Below are 19,398 nucleotides of genomic sequence, written 5' to 3' on the forward strand. Positions count from 1 at the left end.
GTGTTTACCATAAACCTGACCGGGCAATACTTTTTTTCTGAGGACTCAAAACCATTAGCTGTCAACTAAGCCTCTTAGTGCCATGCTACCCTCATAGTTCCCTCGAGTAAATTAACTATGTTCAGATCGCCACGTGTACTGAAGGACCAGGAATATGTTTCCATCGCTCAGTAACTCTGTTCTTATTCTCTTGTTTCTTCCAGGAGGGCATTATCACAACGGTGATCACTTCAGTGGTGGGTTCACATTCCGTAACCCCGAGGATGTCTTCAGGGAATTCTTCGGAGGTCGAGATCCATTTGCCGATTTCTTCGGTAAGTCTTTTCCTCTCACTGAGGCCAGAGAATGCCCAGAGAGAGCCTAGCTCCCGGAGACACCAATGGCAATTGCCCTTATTCTATAGAGTGGAAAGAGAGTGATTGAGGATGGAGCCATACTTTGGTACGCTCTGTCTCTCTGACTACTTTTATTACGTACAATTCATCCAAGTTGGCTCAATTTTGGATGTGACGTAACCGCTTATCCCTGTGTAGATAATATTCAATAGGAATCTATCGCTATACTGTTGATATAACCCATACGGCTTTGATCACCAGAACTGATGCAGGAATTGAGATTACGTTATTCAACGCTGCCTCTAGCGAGATCTGCGCTTTTTAATTCCTTGAACAGTCCCAAACTTTTCACTGTCGATTATACCCACAACTAGATTCACGTTCTTAACTCCCCTGTGGACATGCTACTAATTGTGTGCCGATCTGGGTCAACCTTGCTGGCTGGATGAGAGCGTCTGGGCTGTTTGCTGGCCTGCCTGACCGTCGTGTTTATGTAGCTGTTACAGAGAGTTGTACAGAACTGGCTACACTGCAGACTGATTAGGGGTAAGTGACGTAGCCAGGGTGGGAAATTAACAGTCTGTTCTTACCAGCCACATTGGTGGGGGTCACACAGAGCATTTGGGAGCAGTTTGTTTGATACAAAGCCCACATGTAATAAAAAATAAAAACATTTATAACTACAAATCTTTGAGTGTGTGTCAGCTCCGGAAGAGAGAATCTCAATGCTACAGTTGTGAAAGTTGGGTGGGGGTACAGCATAGGTTCAATATCTGGTTCAAACGATATCGAGAGCAATGGAGACCTTGCCTGCTGGAATAGGTCTGGCTGGCTGTCTGTTCTTTGAAATCAATTTGAAAACCGTTCAATATATGCTATTCTATGCGTTTTCTGTGATTTATCAAAAAATGTGGCTTGTAAACAAGTTGAGTATCTGGTCAATTTGGGCAACCACTGCGGCTAGTGGACCAAAAAGTAAAATCCCTCCCTGGAGGCAGCCAGGACTGTGCTCAGGGTCCCGTCTAGCCTAACTGTCGTAGCCTGGGTGTGACTCAGGACTTTAGCAGTCAGTTAACCCCTCGTGTGTTTTACTAGTCTTCGCAGGACCCCAAGCTGCTGCTGTGTCTAGTGACTGACTGACTGACAGACTGAATGACAAACCATCAGCACCAGCTGTCATAATGACAGCCAGCTATACAATCACCATGCCTCTGGCTAGAGGGGCGGGTGGGTACTGCATTACCCATAGAACTGGCTTTCGAGAAGAAGAAAAAAAACAGCCATTGCAACCTTTTAGACTCTTCCAACCACAGACTGGATAGCCTAGATGGTCTGGGTTAAAATGTCAAGTTTACGAGCAAACAGGGACGCCTATTAAGCCAGGAACATAGTGTGGTGCTCCATGCCATCAGCCTAGCAGGTACTATCCTCTTACCGGCTGCATTGAGGACATGCTGTCTGATGCTGCTGCTGCTGGACACTGCCAACATGGGAGTAAACAGCAACAGCTGTCCTCTGCACTCTGTGGATGCGTCCCAACTGGCACCTTATTCCCTATATAGTGAGGGAGGAGGCAGTGTTGGGGAGTAACTGACTACATATGATTACAAAAAAACGAACTAATCAAACCAAACTTTATTTGTGTAGACTTTAGCGTAAAATGCTTACTTACAAGCCCTTAACCAACAGTACAGTTCAAGAAGTTACATGTAATCTGATTTGAAAAATAATAATGTAAAACATCAGTTTTTTACATTACCAGCAAAAATATTGTAATCGGATTACGCTAAAATGCGTAACATGTTATGCGAAAGCAACCTGTAAAATGTATCAACCTCGGAGCTTCCTACATACTCCTACACCACACACATTCATCAAGTATCATTGTAACCCCTCCCCTGTTTCACATGTGTTTCCACACACACAGACACATGCGTCTGACGCTATTACAACTGGTCTTATTTTAATACAGAAGCTATTTTTGAAAGCATTCCAGCTGAATGATGTAGGCTCTCATATCCGTCCACTGTCTGAGGCTCGCCTCCATATTTAGAGCTCTGTGGGTGAACCGTGGATGCCTCGCTCTCATTCGCTGAGCAGATGCCGGCTTTTACACCACTGACTGAGCCAATAGGCTCCCTACTACAACACGTCTCCCATTGGTCAAAACAACACCTTCCGTAACCGCAAGTCACTGAACATTGGCTGAGTTTAGTAATAGTTTAGCAATAGCTTTCAAAGGCCATTTTCAAGTCCATTATATTATAAATAACCCTGCTACATTAAATCCTCGCCTAACGACATAACTAAATAAGTCACATCAAGGGACACCGAGATAAACAAGAAGGGTTTTAATTCTAGATCATAAATGATATTATGACCAGCCTCGTTAGAAACATCTTCCATGCTCCTCTGCATCCCAAATGGCACCCTTCTCCTTACTTGGTGCACTCCTTTTGACTAGGGGCCCATAGTCATGAGCTCTGGTCAAAAGTAATGCACTATATGGGGAATAGGGTGCCATTTAGGACTCAGAACCAGTTCCAGTAGCAGTGGAGACCTCCTGTGGTGGGGGGGGTCACCACATTGTGGTGGGGGTCAGTCCATTTGAGATGCACAATGGAATACAGAGAGGATTAGAGGGCGGCTTTATGGAGAGCTTGCTGCTGGGTTTAATACGGACCTTTTCTAAGGGGAGAGGGAGTGTGACTGAGTCCTCGGGGTCCTCATGCATAAACGATCCAATTAATAAATGAATTCTGACATTGTGTGGTGGATTGGAGAGCGGAAGCAGCAGGGGATTTTTCTTTCTAACGGGAAGGGCAGCTATTTTTCTCAGCACAATCACGTCTGTCCCTATGGGAGGGTCTCCCATGTGACTACTGCAGCCATTTCTGGTTAAGACTAACACAAACCTCTGAATTATGATGTGATACTGTAAATGATTGAACTCTTTATTTCATTTTTTATATCCTGTTGAAACCAAAACCCCTCAAATATTATTTGATGTATCAGACATTTCCTTCCAAAAAGTGTGTAGGTTAATGCACTTTACCCTTTGGGGAATGGGGACACGACATCAGTGAATGAGCCAGCTCAATTTATAGATATGTATTTATTCTCAACAACAAAAATAAACACAACATGTAAAGTATTGGTCCCATGTTTTATGAACTGAAATAAAGATCCCAGAAATGTTCCATAAGCACAAAAAGCTTATTTCTCTCAAATGTTCTCCTTTGCCAAGATAATTCATCCACCTGACAGGAGCTGTTACTGATAATATAATGTTAATTTTTCTACCTTAAGCTGCCTCCAACATCGTTAGAGAATTTGGCAGTACATCCAGCCGCCCTCACAACCACAGACCACGTGTAACCCCGCCCAGCCCAGGACCTCCACATCCGGCTTCTTCACCTGCGGGATCGTCAGACCAGCCACCCGCGGAGCTGACACAACTCTGGGTTTGCACAACCAAAGAATTTCTGCACGAACTGTCAGAAACCGTCTCAGGGAAGCTCGTCTGCGTGCTCATCGTCCTCACCAGGGTTTTGACCTGACTGCAGTTTGGTGTCGTAACCAACTTCAGTAGGTAAATTCTCACCTTCGATGGCTACTGGCACACTGGAGAAGTATGCTCTTCACGGCTGAATCCCGGTTTCAACTGTACCGGGCAGATGGCAGACAGCGTGTATGGCGTCGTGTGGGAGAGCGGTTTCTGATGTCATCCTTGTGAACAGAGGGCCCCAAGTGGCGTTGGGGTTATGGTATGGGCAGGCATAAGCTACGGACAATGAACAACACAATTGCATTTTATCTAAGCAATTTGAATGCGCAGAGAACTTGACGAGATACTGAGGCCCTTTGTCGTGCCATTCATCTGCTGACATCCTCATGTTTCAGCATGATAATATACAGCCCCATGTTGCAAGGATCTGTAGACCATTCCTGGAAGCTGAAAATGTCCCAGTTCCTCCATGGCCTGCATACTCACCAGACATGTCACCCATTGAGCATGTTTGGGATGCTCTGGATTGGCGTTGACAACAGCGTGTTCCAGTTCCTGCCGATATCCAGCAACTTCATACAGCCATTGAAGATGAGTGGGACAACATTCAGCAGTCTGATCAACACTATGCGAAGGAGATGTGTCGTGCTACATTCCGACTGGTTTTCTGATCCACGCCCTTTGTTTTTTGTTTTTTTAAGGTATCTGTGACCAACATATACATATCTGTATTCCCAGTCATGTGAAATCCATAGATTATGGCCTAATACATTTATTTAAATTGACTGGTATCCTAGTATGAACTGTAACTCAGTAAAATCTTTGAAATTGTTGCATGTAGTGTTTATATTTTTGTTCAGTGTAGATGGGCCTATGCCATTTCCAGTGGTGTAAAAATACTTTAAAGTAGGTTATTGTGGTATCTGTACTGTACTCTTTATATTTTTGACTACTTTTACTAAACTACATTCCTAAGTCAAATGTACTTTTTACTCCATACATTTTCCCTTACACCCAAAAGTACTCCTTACATTTTTTATATTTAGCAGGACAGGAAAACTCAAGTAGTATTTTACTTGTTGACTTTTACTGCAGTCATTTTCTATTAAGATTTCTTTACATTTACTGAAGTATGACAATTGGGTACTGCTATGTGGGTGAAAGTGAACTTGACTAATGTGTTGTCATGGTCTCTCCCCAGCAGACGATGACTTCTTCGGTGGGGGACACAGGCAGCGGGTGGTGAACCAAAGTAGGACCGGAGGATCCTTCTTCCACGGATTTGGTGGCTTCCCCCCCTTCGGGGCGGGCTTCCCAGGGTTTGGTTCAGGTGCGCTTCCCCTGCAGCACGGTAATACTTCAAATATGTGTGTACTAAAACTCTGGTTAAACTAAACCTTCTTCTCACGGAAGTTGTTTACAATTGAAATCATATCATAATTCAATCCCATCTATTTGAAATGTTACTATGCCTTTCACTCACTCACGGGTGTGTTTGTAAGACAAATGTCACCCAGAGAGCTGAAACATTATTTGATGTTAATTTTCCTTTAATGAGATCTATCCTGATGTTATCCTATGATAAGTTTCACGCAGTTCTTAGCTACAGTCTCAATTGAGATGAAAATGTCAAAAGGAGAAATGGTGATATTTGGAGTGGGTGGATTTGGAGTGGGTATATGAGTGTGACCAGTAAAATGAAATGCTTACTCGTAAGCTCTGTGTGTCCCTCCTAGGTTTCACCTCCCTGGGACATATGGGTGGAGGAGGCTTCGCCTCGTTTTCCTCTTCATCTTTTGGAGGTGGAGGAGGAATGTGCTCCCGCTCGGTGTCTACCTCCACCAAGTTCATTAACGGCAGACAAATCACCACAAAACGGTACAGCTCAACACAGCTAGTCAGTCAATGACGTCTATGCCTCACTGACTTGTCCTCACCCTGTGTTTTAAAGGGATAGTTTCCTCAAAATAAAAACGCAGGACTTTCCTAGGATGTTGTCGTCGATTCATCAAGACAGTCGGGAATAGAGAAAAACAGAGTAACGTATAACAAGGTTATGGTTTAAAATGTCTGTTTCTATCTCCTGCAGGATTGTGGAGAACGGCCAGGAGAGGGTGGAGGTGGAGGAAGACGGTCAGTTAAAGTCTCTAACCGTCAACGGTAAGGAGCAGCTCCTAAGACTGGATAACAAGTGATGACCTCTGCACAACGTTTGAAATACTCACACCTGACCTGGAAACAAACTAAACTAACTCAGCGTGACGATGCTGCTCAGGGTCGCGACCTTACGGTAGTTGGTTTCTCTCCTCTCCCTCCCCTGTTGACATTCGTAGTTAACATTCCTCATGGCGGGAAATGTGTTCTCAACTGAGTTTAGCCGCAGGAGCGAGGGACGTTCAGATACGGTTGTATTTATTCCCGTTTCACCTTTTTTGGTTCTGGGACCTTTCTCTTACTAGGACCACTGTTTATTACTGATTTGTACTATTCATTTATTTTTCTGTATTGCAGTTTTTTCATGAGTAGACTTCTTGTCCTTTTAGTTCTAGAAGCTAAGGGCACAAGCTGTACTGCTTTGCTTTAGTTCAAAAGAACAATCTCAGCTTTAACCTTTTTTAAAACCATTTTCACACTCCTACGTTTCAGATGAACACATCTAGAGGATTAGTGGGTTGATACAGTATTCCTGTGCATTTTGTTTTTGCTTTCTGTTGGTTTGTTTGCTTGTTTTGGAATATGAGTGTTTCTTTCATCTCTGCATGATTTCCAATGACCAGGCTGTTCATGTTCCTGACTAACTGTTTCATCAACTCATCATAAACCATAAACAGAGACAATATAGAGTACCGGTCAGAAGTTTGGACACACCTACTCATTCGAGGGTTTTTCCTTCTTTTTTTTTCTTTTTTTTACTCTGTTCTACATTGTAGAATAACAGCGAAGATGTCAAAACTATGAAATGACATGTATAGAATCATGTAGTAACCCCCCCCCAAAAAGTGTTATATTTTGTATTTGAGATTCTTCAAAGTAGCCACCCTTTGCCTTGATGACAGCTTTGCACACTCTTGACATTCTCTCAACCAGCTTCACCTGGAATGCTTTAAGTCTTGAAGGAGTTTCCACATATGCTGAGCACTTGTTTGCTGCTTTTCCTTCACTCTGCGATCCAACTCATCCCAAACCATCTCAATTGGGTTGAGGTCGGGTGATTATGGTGTGTCTAAACATTTGACTGGTACTTTGTATATCTATCACGAAATAGGGGATTTTGTGTACTTTGTAAAACAACTAAAAAAGATACATTGGTCAATAAATCTCAGCTTGAACCCTCTTAGGGGCCGTTGCATTCACAATGAGTGTGTGTGTGATTCTGTTTTGCTTGAGTGACACACCCACCCACTCCCTCAATGTGTGTGTGCTTACTTGATGACCCCTGCTTCACACAAACACACAGAGAAAAGGAAACCGCCCTCACTGTTTTTCCAATAAAACTCACTCTCACGTGTTCATTTGAACCTACTAATGAAATAATTTTACCGCTAAGCTAATTGATTACGCCTGCATTTTTATAGTGGTGCATCATGTCAAATTCATTCAGTGATAGCAGTCACTTCGTGGACTATCAGTATAGAATGATTAGCTAGCGTCAACATAAGATGCACTGTGGCAGTAATTGGTTGCCTTTGGTCAAGAATGACCGTTTCAACAAAAGGTACGTATTCTTACACTCACATCCCTCTTGAATCCATGAAGCTGTGTCCCTTGCCCTCCTAGTATCAGTAAATGTGATGATGTGTTTGCTTAGAGACTGGGAGTTATACACATCCTCACCTCAGCGTTTCCCTAAGCGTCACAGCACAGTGTTTGCATCACAATTGCACCTTATTCCCTCTATATAGTGCGCTAAATAGGAAACGGTGCCATTTGGGATGCAGACGGTGTCTGTTTTTGTCCTTCATCTAGCAACATGTCATCTGTTTATCAGATGTGATTACTAGTGTTTTGTTTATAAACCGTTAGGTTTAAAACAAATCGGCACTGCTTCGATGTTCAATGCAATGTCTTATAATGGAGACTGGGCTGCTTCAACTGGTACCCTGTTACCTACATAGGGCTCTGGTCAAAAGTAGTGCACTATATTGGGAATAGGGTGCCATTTGAGACGTAGCCCGGGTTGTATTGTCCCTCAGCAATGGGCGGTTTTGTTCAGATGCTGTCCAACCGTGCCACTGTCTGACACTGGCTGTGGGTACAGGTGGTGGCAGACTTGCAGCACTTGGCACAAGGGGTTACAGCTGTTTATTTTGCCCTGGCCTGCGGTAGAAGGGAAGTGTGTTTTTGAGGGTGTATATTTGTGTGTGTAGAACAGATCAGTCGTGCACAGCAGTTCTGAAGAATGTGCTAAAAGGGGGTCTGTTTATTTACACAAGCTTCAGTGCATTTTTGTGAGAGGCGTTTACATGAGGGGAGAAAGCTGTCACTGTGGAGCAACGAGAGCAGAGCGAACAGGTCTCTCCACGCAGTTTACCGTCCCGGTTTTTTGGTTTTGTGTAAGAACCATCATCCTCATGGGAAACGTCTAAAATAAAGCTGCAACAGGCACATTGTAATACACCCTTAGCTGACCGTCCCAGTATGCATTAATGCATACTGTCGCAAAACCTTTTGCAACGGGAAACGATAAGCGTTTCTTACTGGATAAGCTCAGGTAGTCCCTTCCTGTTTGTCTGTTTTCTTCTGTTTGGTTGTCTAGTCGGTACGATCCTGTATTTCACAATGTTGGCGTACAGCTCTATTTGTCCTTCAAATTCCTTCAGCTGTGGCAGCCATTTTTCCATCACTCTGTTGGTTTTAATTCTCACCTGAAGGTTGATGGAAGATGTGGCTGCGTTGCTAGGTGACATTGTGGCCCTGTCCTTGTGGCTGCCTGGCTCAGGTTACGTGTGTGTGTGTGGGGAGATGTGCTGATGAGTGGAGATCATTGTACCCTCCACTGTGGTAGAGTTGACATTGTAAAGAGAGTCAAGGTCCCTGGATAAATACCGGGACTAGCACTGCTGTTAAAAATGTTAACAATTCCTGTTAAGGCCTTGCATTCAGTTGAATTACAACACACTGCCCTCGGTGGGAGACAAATATATATTTTAAGGGTCAGAAAAGCAGCTTGAATTAGTCTTCCCATTTGCTTTTTAATAACTGTTTGAGCCAGGGGCAAGATTACGGCTTTGATTATGAAAACGTAATTAAAATGAATGTAAGGGCTTGAATATATTGATTTCCTCAATTGTAATGAAATTACAGTCAAAGTATTTTTCCACGGTGCAATAGCTCCTCCTGTTGACTGAAAACCGCCATTGCACTTTGTTAAAAACGCAATAGAACACAACAGTATTTTGTAATGATTTAAATAATTGAATCTGCATTTATTACAAACGAGTTAGGTGTTGTACACAACAAATGATGAAATGTAGGCCTGAAGACAACCCGGAAGACAGTGTAGTTCTCTCTCCCTGTGTTGTAGAGCATGTTCCTGGCACTAGGTTGCGCTGTCTCTACATTAACAGGAGAGGATGACATCACCCTATTCTACAAGTAACTACCAAAATAATAGAAAAACTTGAGTAAATGAGGGACACAAAGTATATTGAAAGCAGGTGCTTCCACACAAGTGTAGTTCCTGAAGTAATTAAGCAATTTAACATCGTATCCTGCTTAGGGTCATGTATAAAAATGCTGGGCAGGCCATTATTTTGGCTACCATAGCCAGTGGTCACTGAACGTTTTGATAAGCATGAAAACAATGTAAACCATATGCCGTCTCAGTCACCAGATCTCAACCCAATTGAACACTACTGGGAGATTCTGGAGCGGTGCCTGAGACTGCGTTTTCCATCAACACACCAAAGTTATGTTATTTCTTGTGGAAGAATGGTGTCGCCTCCTTCCAACAGAGTTCCAGACACTTGTAGAATCTTTGCCAAGGTGCATTGAAGCTGTTCTGGCTCTACACTTTATGTTGGTGTTTCCTTTATTTTGGCAGTTACCTGTAGCTACCTACAGGTTCAGTTTTTTTTTTTTTTTTTTACATAAATATTATACTGTACCAAAGTGAATCACAGGTGAATCCTAATTCTCAGGTAGAAATGTTTGTGTTCTAAAAACCGCTTGTATTGGGTTATTGCAATGTAAAATGCCTTCCAGCTTAGTGAAATACCTTATGATATCGTGGACCAAAGTCACATTCGCACTGACTTTTTTGCGTATGCTGCAAAACCCCAAAACATTCTGCTACACTGCATACCTGTAACCTAAACGTCTGACATTGCAAATGTGTATATATATTATTTCCTCATCTTTGAAGTGGATGCGTACACATTTATTAATGTGGACTCGCACAGTGGAAGGTAGGTACTAGCGTGCCTGCCAAATGACACCCAATTTCCTAATATAGTGTGCTACTTTTGACCAGACTCCGTAAGGGCTATGGCCAAAAGTAGTGGCCTATGTAGGGAATAGTGGTTTTATGTCCCAAATGGCAGAGTTGAGCTGTCTTCCCATGTCTGTAGTTGTCAGCCACACAATGTAATTAAACTGTCGTTCATCTCTATGATGTACTGAGTCTGTTGTTGCTTCTGTAGTTCACTTTCTTCAGTGGCTGAACCACTGGGCCTTCTGTCAGCCTGTCAATCTCTTTACATACGTCTAGCTTTGTTGTGACTAGCCCTACTAGTTTAGCTACGATAATAAGGTGGAATGAGCAACGACACGATACTACTATCCATGTCTCAAACCACAAGCCACTGTATGGTCAAGTTGCCCGCACCTCCGTGAGCACATGAGTATTCCATTGTTCATGCAGTTGCTAGAGGCAACAATATGACAAATTAACACTGGTAAGCTTTTATGATTGAAAACCGAAAGGCTGGATCTCATGCTCATCCATCATTAATGACAGATCATGTTTTGATTTCCTGTCCCGGGGCCACAAAATGGCTTCCTGGTCGCAGCAGGCAGCATCCTGTTCGAATTGCATTCTATGCAACTGTCATCGCTTGGAGTAGCAGGGCCATCTCTGGCCACCATCAACGCCAGGGTTGTCGGCTGCCTTATGAAAGATGGAGATCGGGACAAACCCAGCTGTTGCCTGGCCACGTTTGAACATGGGCACAAAATGACATCCTGTTCTCTGTTATAGTGCAAAACGTTTGACCAGGGACCATAAGGCTCTGGTCAAAAGTAGTGCACTATATAGGGGATAGGGTACCCTTGACAACGTAGTCATTATCGGTGTGCTCAGCAGTGGTGTCGCCTCAGCAGACTTCTGCGGCTGCTGCTGGGCACCCGGCCGGGGATGTCAGTCGATTTACGTTGATAGGCGTAGGATGTTCAAGCCCAACCAACAGTGTGTGGCCTTCTTCAACGCAGTCAAATCCAGTAGACCTACATAAGGTTTGGCCAACATGATTAAGGTGTGTGAGTGTCAGGTGTCTGGATGTAGACTCGTACACCCTGGACTGAAACAAAACAAATGATAGGCACCTTTCAGACAATGGATCTAAATGTATTCATGGAGAAGTGGGAACGTCTGTTCTGTAGTCTAAGTCTTTGATCCAGAAAATAAAAGGCTGCCTTTATGACTATTAAAATATCTCATTATCATCAATGCAGTTTGATATTGTTTTGTTTAAATTAATTAAATGATAATGGATTACACAGCTCTGTGGGGCGGGGGAGTCTTATCGCCCAGGTAACGACCTCATAATACAAACAAATATTGATCCGCAGAGCAGGGACATGTTGACAATACGCCTCACGGCCCTGGATTCTCACACGGTAAAATGCAATTACTCTCCATTTCTCCAATGCAAAACTGATTTAGGTATTCAGGCAGTCTGCAGAAGGGAATATGCACTTGGATTAGTTGTCTTTCAGAGCTAGAAGCAGACCGGAGCCAGGGGAATACCTGAGCCGTAAACCACCAATTGTGTGTGTTACTCTGCCGAGGGGATTATCACTCTGTGGTGTCAATCCTCCATTTGGGATGTGGACTTTGGAGACTGATTTGTTTGGCATCCTTTATAAAAGACTATTGCGCCCGCTCGCCTCTCGCAACATAGACTGCCGATTTGCCAGGGTCGCGATTGCTGACCTCACGGTAATAAGTCTATTCATCCAGTGAGTTGAAAGCTGTGTCCCAAATGGTGACCTAAGCCCAATGTAGTGCACTACCTTTGACCAAGGCCCATAGGGATTTGGTCAATAGTACTGCACTATATAGGGAGCCATTTGGGACATAGACAAAGTCTCGCCGTGCTTTTTCCTTTGTCTCAGACGAGGTTTATTACAGCTACCTTCCAGCATCCTTCCCACCGGTTTTTACTTTCTCTGCCATGTCTGCAGACATGTCTGGACAAGTGATATTTATATTTGTTATGGATCCCATTAGCTGCTGTAGGGCAGCAGCTACTCTTTCTGGGGTCCAGCAAAATGAAGCCAGTGTATACCATTTTGTTTTAAACATTACAATACATTCACAGATTTCGCAACACACTGTGTGCCCTCAGGCCCCTACTCCACCACTACCACATCTACAGTGCTAAATCCATGTGTGTGTAGTGCATTTGTTATCGTGTGTGTATGCATGTGTCTGTGCCTATGTTTGTGTTGCCTCACAATCCCTGCTGTTCCATAAGGTGTTTTTTTGTTTGTTTTTGTTTTTTGCCTTATCGTGGACATACTTCTCACCATCTTAGCTACTGTTGTATCAATATGTTTTGACCATGACAGTTTACAATCCAGGGTAACTCCAAGCAGTTTAGTCACCTCAACTTGCTCAATTTAGGGTTTAGTGAATGATTTGTCCCAAATACAATGCTTTTAGTTTTAGAAAAATGTACGACTAACTTATTCCTTGCCACCCACTCTGAAACTAACTGCAGCTCTTTGTTAAGTGTTGCAGTCATTTCAGTCGCTGTAGTGGCTGACATGTATAGTATTGAGTCATCCGCATACATAGACACTCTGGCTTTCCTCAAAGCCAGTGGCAATTCATGATGTGATTTGGAGCTTGATAACTATGAAAATGGCGTTTCAACAACTACGTAGATGAAATAATGAGTGGCTGAGGAAAGGGTCAGACATCCAGGAATGAGAGAGAGACGTTTGTTACCTTGGTGGCTTGTGCCAGTCAGGACAAAATGGCACAACACACACACACACAGGACCTAAACTGCTGAGAGAGAGAAAAAACAGTAAGAGACTTGAGGCATACAACGCTTTTACTTTGAAGTCGTTAATAGATCTCGTCCGACTCAGAAAATGTGCAAAATACTAAATACGTGTGTGTAATTGTATGCTACAAAAGGTTATCCTTGTGTATACCTTTGTAAAGCCCAGAATACAACGCAGTGTCCTCCAAGGCTATTTTTTTTCAATGCAGTTTACATGCAGTGCATTACTTAGGTTTACTCTTATTCCAAGCAGATTGGCCAGTGTGTCCCTAAACACATCCCCTGGTTTGATATGTCACTCTAATGGCATGTGATGTGGTAAAGGCTTGACTGTTGGAAATGATGGAAGGATGATGGAGGGGGTTTGAAAGTTGGTGTAGACCTTTCTCTAAATGAAAACCGGTTCGGCACGAGGGAGCATCTGGCTCCATTCTTGCCCTCTACCCCCCCCCCCCCCCCCCCCTTAATTACAAAACACAATGGCGGTGAAATCTGCCTGTGTAATCTGAGCATAATAAATCTCTCCTTATACGCTGCGACTAATTCAATATACATGTAAATTACCGAGAGAAAATGACAAAATCTCTATTTACATGGCTGATCACAATAAAAGCGGCCACATGAAATATGACTGAACTTTATGGTTGCAATATGAAAGCAACTGGTTGCTGCAGCCAGAGGGGATGTTTTGAAGATCTTTTGCGTTTCATCCTCTTGGTTTTCCTGGTATGGCTACACAGGTTTGAATCGCACTTGTCTTCTTTTACAGGCAACATATAATCGGAGAAGCTTCTCGTTCTCACCTGGATTGTGTTCCTCGGGACAAGGATGTCACGTTGTACTTGAACAGGGACTGTTCGGGAATCCAGGCGTTTTAACGAGCACCACAGCTGATGCCTCTGAATGTGTGAGAATGATCACTTTATTAACACGTGGCCAATGCAGCTTAACACCCAGGCTTCATATTGCAACATAAAGGAGATTCTCCCTCCCCACAAGTTGTGATCCAAGGCCTTGTATAAAAAAAAATGGTTTTGACAGCTCAAGATTCATCCACTTCACCACGGGTGGGCAGGCCCAGGGTAACCTCTTATCGACGCTATGTGGGTCCTTGTGGCACTGCCTTTGACCATGGGGGAGTTGGTCGATAAAGGTAGATTTACATCTACCAGAGGCTTAGTGCAGTCTCCGTCTGATCGCGACTGATACCTTTTTATATCAGATTCTCCCGGAGAATCATATCGCCCTTCGTGCTATCACTTAGCATTAGCATGCGCTGCCAGTGACCATCAATTGCACCGGTATAAACTGTGTACACACTCAGGGGTGTTGGAGCTGGGACTGTCCTTCCCCCTATCTCCGCAAAGTAAATCTAGTTTAGATTTACAGATGTGTGTTCTGCTCGCAGGTCCTTGCTAACTACTCTGACCACCCCTACAGGTCTGGAAGATGACAACCGGCAGCAGAACAACCTCCTTGGTCTCCCCTCCCACCAACGCTTCCTGAGGAATAGCCCACAGAACCCCCCAGAGGAAGACGAAGAGCGCGGCCAACAGAGCCTGGGACTCGCCAGAGGTGTGTCCCCCCAACTTAGTGTTCTGTCCTGAGGTGAAAAGCTCTTAAGGCGTGGAGGTTGTACAGAGAGACCCAGGAACAGGCCTGCTGTGTCGACAAGATCTCATAGTGTCCCTTTTGAAATTCAACGTATTATTGATAAACCTCTTTCTTTACACATTAAATCCACATGGCTACCGGGTTAATTCTGTGCTGTTGAGGGTTAAAACAGAAACAACTCTACTGTTAACAGTTTAGGCCTTCAGTCCGAATGGTTAAGGTTAGGGCTATGGTTTGGGGAAAGCTTAAAACAACATAATAAAAAAACAATGTGCTGTTTCCATCAACTATCACCAAGTATTCCCTTGGCTTGCTAGAGTATTGTGAATTGTGGTGGCGCAGTGGTCTAAGCTGCATGCTCTACCTCCAAGCATTGTGAGTTTTGCACCCAGTTCTGGGTGAGCTCATTTTATTGGGGGAGCGAAGAGAGACATATGTCCAATGTTCTGGGGACATTTTTTAAACATCCGAAATCGAAGTGACCAGGCTGGTTCTAGAGTAAACTGTAAAGGACTTTGTGACGACTGCCGACGTAAAAAGGGGCGTATAAAATACATGTTCTAAACGGGAGGTGCGTACGGACTTCTGTCGAGACTGAAAGGGACACATAATTCCATTGAATTCCAAATTCAATTTGTTGCGTTCCTAAACCTTTACGTTGTAAATGAGGTTGTTGATTGTACACCGCACTTAATGTGGTGTTTGTTTCAGATGGATCAATCAATGGCCTCCAGGCTAAGCTTTGTTCAAAGACGGTAGCTAACACCTTAATAACGACAGCTAATTGGTTGTTGTTGTTGTAACGGGTGGCTAAACAAAAGGCCAGTGACAGAGGCAGACATGTTTGACTGGTAGAGGTCAACATTGAGGGGAATGAAAGGACTGAAGTGTTCATTAAAGGGCGATGTTGATCTGCAGTGTAATGACTCTGGGTCAAACACAAAAGCCATGCAATTATCTTACACACGCACTCAGAAATAGTTCACTCGGGCCGAAAAAAAACGGTCGGTTCTGGTCTACTTCACGGGGCGAGTCTCCCATAGACACCAATGCAAAAGCAGCTGGGTCTGGATCGTTGTCCACAAACTCAGAACAGCAAGCTGTCAAGCTACTCCTATTCCTCTTTTTGGATTGGAATCCTTGCTTTGAATATTTGATGAGGGGTGTAAATTATTTGATGAGGGGTGTTATCAACTGCCTGAAATCTATTTTGTTTACACCTTTATTTAACTAGGCGAGTCAGTTAAGAACAAATCCTTATTTTCAATGACGGCCTAGGAACAGTGGGTTAACTGCCTGTTCAGGGGCAGAACGACAGATTTGTACATTGTCAGCTCGAGATTTGAATTTGCAACCTTCCGGTTACTAGTCTAACGCTCTATGGTGAACGTATTTCAAATGCATCGTCCTGAATATGCATAGACTGTCTTGGATTTAAACAGGGATAACTCTGATATAAAGTGGGGGGGGGGTTTCTCAAAGTTTCCAGGATGTCACGTGGATCACACTTATATCAGAAAAAAAACCTCACTTGCTTAATAATTAATGATCTGCTTAAGGGGTACCGTTTTTTTGGTGGAGAAAACCCTCTCGCTGACAGTTTGACTAAAACGTTAACATGCTTTGCAAGGAGTCCCCTAATACTTCCAGTTTACATGGACACATTTGAAATCGGGCTACCTGGTGGCATTCATTTTTGGGAAGCATATTTTACTCTAAGTTCGGACAGACTGTATAGCATTTGTGTGTGAGAACTATTTCTAAGATGCATACATTGATGTTCTGAACTCGCGCTAAAAAAACGGAAGGCTCACTCGGCTGGTGCTAGCACATGCAGAGATTAAATACACCGATGGAACGCCGGTTAAGGTGTTTACATGTCCAAATCATTCCAAAAATGACCCAGAAAACCAGGCGTCTGCTTACTTCGATTATGACCTGTTAAGATGACATAATCAGTTTAATACCGAATTTATTAGTGTACGTTTGAACGTACTCGCTGACACACAGGGGTCCTCCTGGTTATAATGAGGCCTCAATTTGCTAAATTGTAATTACTTCGCTACTATGGCCTATTTATTGCCTTACCTCATGCCGTTTGCACACACTGTATATATACTTTTTTTTCTTCTATTGTGTTATTGACTGTACGCTTGTTTATTCCATGTGTAACTCTGTGTTGTTTGTGGCGCACTGCTTCGCTTTATCTTGGCCAGGTATATATATATCTAACCCCAGTCCATCCCCAACATAATACAAATATATATATATATATATTTAAAAACAATTTTTTTAAATGTATTATGTTGGGGTGGACTGGTGTTAGATTTTTTTGAGCAATTTCACGTTTTTATTTTCAGGAGTTTACACTTTTTTACCAGGACATTGTGTAAGTTTATGCCTGATAAATTATGATGTCACTAATGAGGTATTGAGGAATATAGAGGTCTAGATCTGGTGCACATTCTGCCAACGTTAGTAGCATGTAATTGTCTGTTTGATGGCCATTTCTCCGTAGGACACATGGACACCAAGAGGAAGAAATATCCTTGGAGGCAGGAGGCGGAGCTCAAAAAGAAGAGAACACCTCGATTGGCTCCTCGAATCGGTGCCTGGTTCTAAAGCACCACCATGGCTCCGCTCTTCCCTGTACGTGTCATCCGGAGGGAAAGAACATCAGTAGATTAACACAACTCAGCCGTAGGGTTGCCAAATTCAGGTTACTCTTCCAAAGATTCCAGATTTTGTAGGAATCCCAGTTGGACGATTCCCGGAATCAAAGAGGGAATAAGCAGGAAATCCGGATCCTCCAACCACAGGTTTTCTGGAAAACCTGGGAATTTTGGGAAAGTTACAGGAATTTTTCAAACCATGCCAGCCCACCACTGTGCCAGGTCTCCCCTTGTCTATCAACTTCTGTGCAAACAGCAAATCTCATTAGCCATCTTCTATGCAAGACATTAGACTTTGTCAAGGTCTGTTTTCATGGCTCTGCTGTGTTCTCTACTCAGTTCAACTTTCATTACCAGTAGAACTGCCAGTAGAGGCCATAGTTTATTTATTTTTGAAGATGTCAGTAAGAGAGGAGCTATTCTGTTTTTTTTCTGGATTTTGCATTCCTCACAAATGGTAGTACCGGAGGACCTTAGCATGAGCATGTGCACATTCGGTCATAATTTGTCTCCTCTGAATGGAATTATACATTTTTCCTCAAACGTACTTTCTGAAATATTTCTAGTTGGTTTTTTAAAGGGGCAATCAGCAGTAGCTACATCCATTTCTGCTCTTATAAATGAATGATGTGTCCACATTGATTCTTGAAGAATATACCTTATAAATAAATGCCTCATGAGCTTAGTTCAACTGTTGTACCCCATCAAAAGCGAAAGTATATGGGCTCTATTCAATCTGCATCGAGGAAGTTGAGCGTCACAGCGATTTGATTTGACATTTTAAAGGCAATGTTCCCGCTTTCGCTGAGACTGCATTCCCGGTAAACGCTGCACATGTCGGCTCAATCGGAAATGACCTTTACATTTCTATCGCGGAATCTGTAACACTTCAGCTTTACAGATTGAATAGAGCCCCAAACCTTGTTTAACTCCAATGTTTGTAAACAAAGTAAATGTAAACAAACACTACATAGCCCAAAAACATGGTTAAAAATAGTGTTGATATCAAGGCTGTTCAATCCTTGCGTTCATAGATCAGTCTATGAATTTGAGTGGTTACATTTCTCCAGCCCCATCCCTCAGCTTTTTACCAAAACAGGTGCGAGTAGTGGCTTTGTTATCGTTTCTACTGCTAATTGCCACTTTTTAAAGGGATGTGATGTAGCAGAGTAAATGTAATGGATGTGAATGGTCTGGAAGAGCCTGTAACAGGAATCTAAGTGATGATGCCAGAGACTTTGAAGGAAATAAAGGTATAGGGGAGTCTTTTAAACCTTAAAGGGATAGTTCATCCAAGTAATTTGGGCGAATTTGGGTGAAATATCCCTTTAAAGACCCATTTGAGGAACTGTCCAGAGACCAGAGTACTTGGCTTATCTTAAAGGCAAAAGAGCAAAAAAATTAAGAATTGCTGATCAAAAACACACTTATTGTAAAAAAGGGCTTTAAAAATATTTTTGATTGATGTAGAAATCATACAACAATATACTGTAGGTTTTGTCTGCACTGAGTGAAATATTGTCACTGTCTGCACCAAAGAGAATATTAACACCAAAGTAGCCCTCTCACGTTCTCCCCCCTCTCACGTTCTCCCCCCTCTCACGTTCTCCCCCTCTCACGTTCTCCCCCTCTCACTTTCTCTCCCCTCTCACTTTCTCTCCCCCTCACTTTCCCCCCTCTTTCTCTCTCCCCCTCTCACGTTCTCCCCCCTCTCACGTTCTCCCCCTCTCACTTTCTCTCCCCCTCTCACGTTCTCCCCCTCTCACTTTCTCCCCCCTCTCCGTTCTCCCCCTCTCACGTTCTCCCCCTCTCACTTTCTCTCCCCCTCTCACGTTCTCCCCCCCTCTCACTTTCTCTCCCCCTCTCACGTTCTCCCCCCTCTCACTTTCTCTCCCCCTCTCACGTTCTCCCCCTCTCACGTTCTCCCCCTCTCACGTTCTCCCCCCTCCACGTTCTCCCCCTCTCACTTTCTCTCCCCCCTCTCACGTTCTCCCCCTCTCACGTTCTCCCCCCTCTCACTTTCTCTCCCCCCTCTC

The 19,398-nt window shown here is 43.4% G+C and overlaps 1 protein-coding gene across 6 annotated transcripts in view; it reads left to right on the forward strand.

The window, feature by feature from the left end:
• dnajb6b (DnaJ heat shock protein family (Hsp40) member B6b) overlaps positions 1 to 18,079 on the forward strand; it is a 43,686-nt gene extending 25,607 nt beyond the window's left edge. For 3 of the 6 annotated variants that reach the window (XM_029661549.2, XM_029661550.2, XM_029661551.2), the window contains exons 5-10: positions 204 to 314; positions 5,045 to 5,194; positions 5,580 to 5,721; positions 5,933 to 6,003; positions 14,517 to 14,651; positions 17,209 to 18,079. In XM_029661549.2, the coding sequence (XP_029517409.1) occupies positions 204 to 314; positions 5,045 to 5,194; positions 5,580 to 5,721; positions 5,933 to 6,003; positions 14,517 to 14,651; positions 17,209 to 17,312 (713 nt within the window). In that variant the 3' untranslated portion in view covers positions 17,313 to 18,079. The remainder of the gene's footprint in view (positions 1 to 203; positions 315 to 5,044; positions 5,195 to 5,579; positions 5,722 to 5,932; positions 6,004 to 14,516; positions 14,652 to 17,208) is intronic. The other 3 variants (XM_029661552.2, XM_029661553.2, XM_065019548.1) reach the window with 3 other exon arrangements.
• Positions 18,080 to 19,398: the final 1,319 nt, after the last annotated feature.

This window comes from Oncorhynchus nerka, linkage group LG6 (assembly GCF_034236695.1).
Source record: "Oncorhynchus nerka isolate Pitt River linkage group LG6, Oner_Uvic_2.0, whole genome shotgun sequence".
In the NCBI taxonomy this organism is placed as follows: Eukaryota; Metazoa; Chordata; class Actinopteri; order Salmoniformes; family Salmonidae; genus Oncorhynchus; species Oncorhynchus nerka.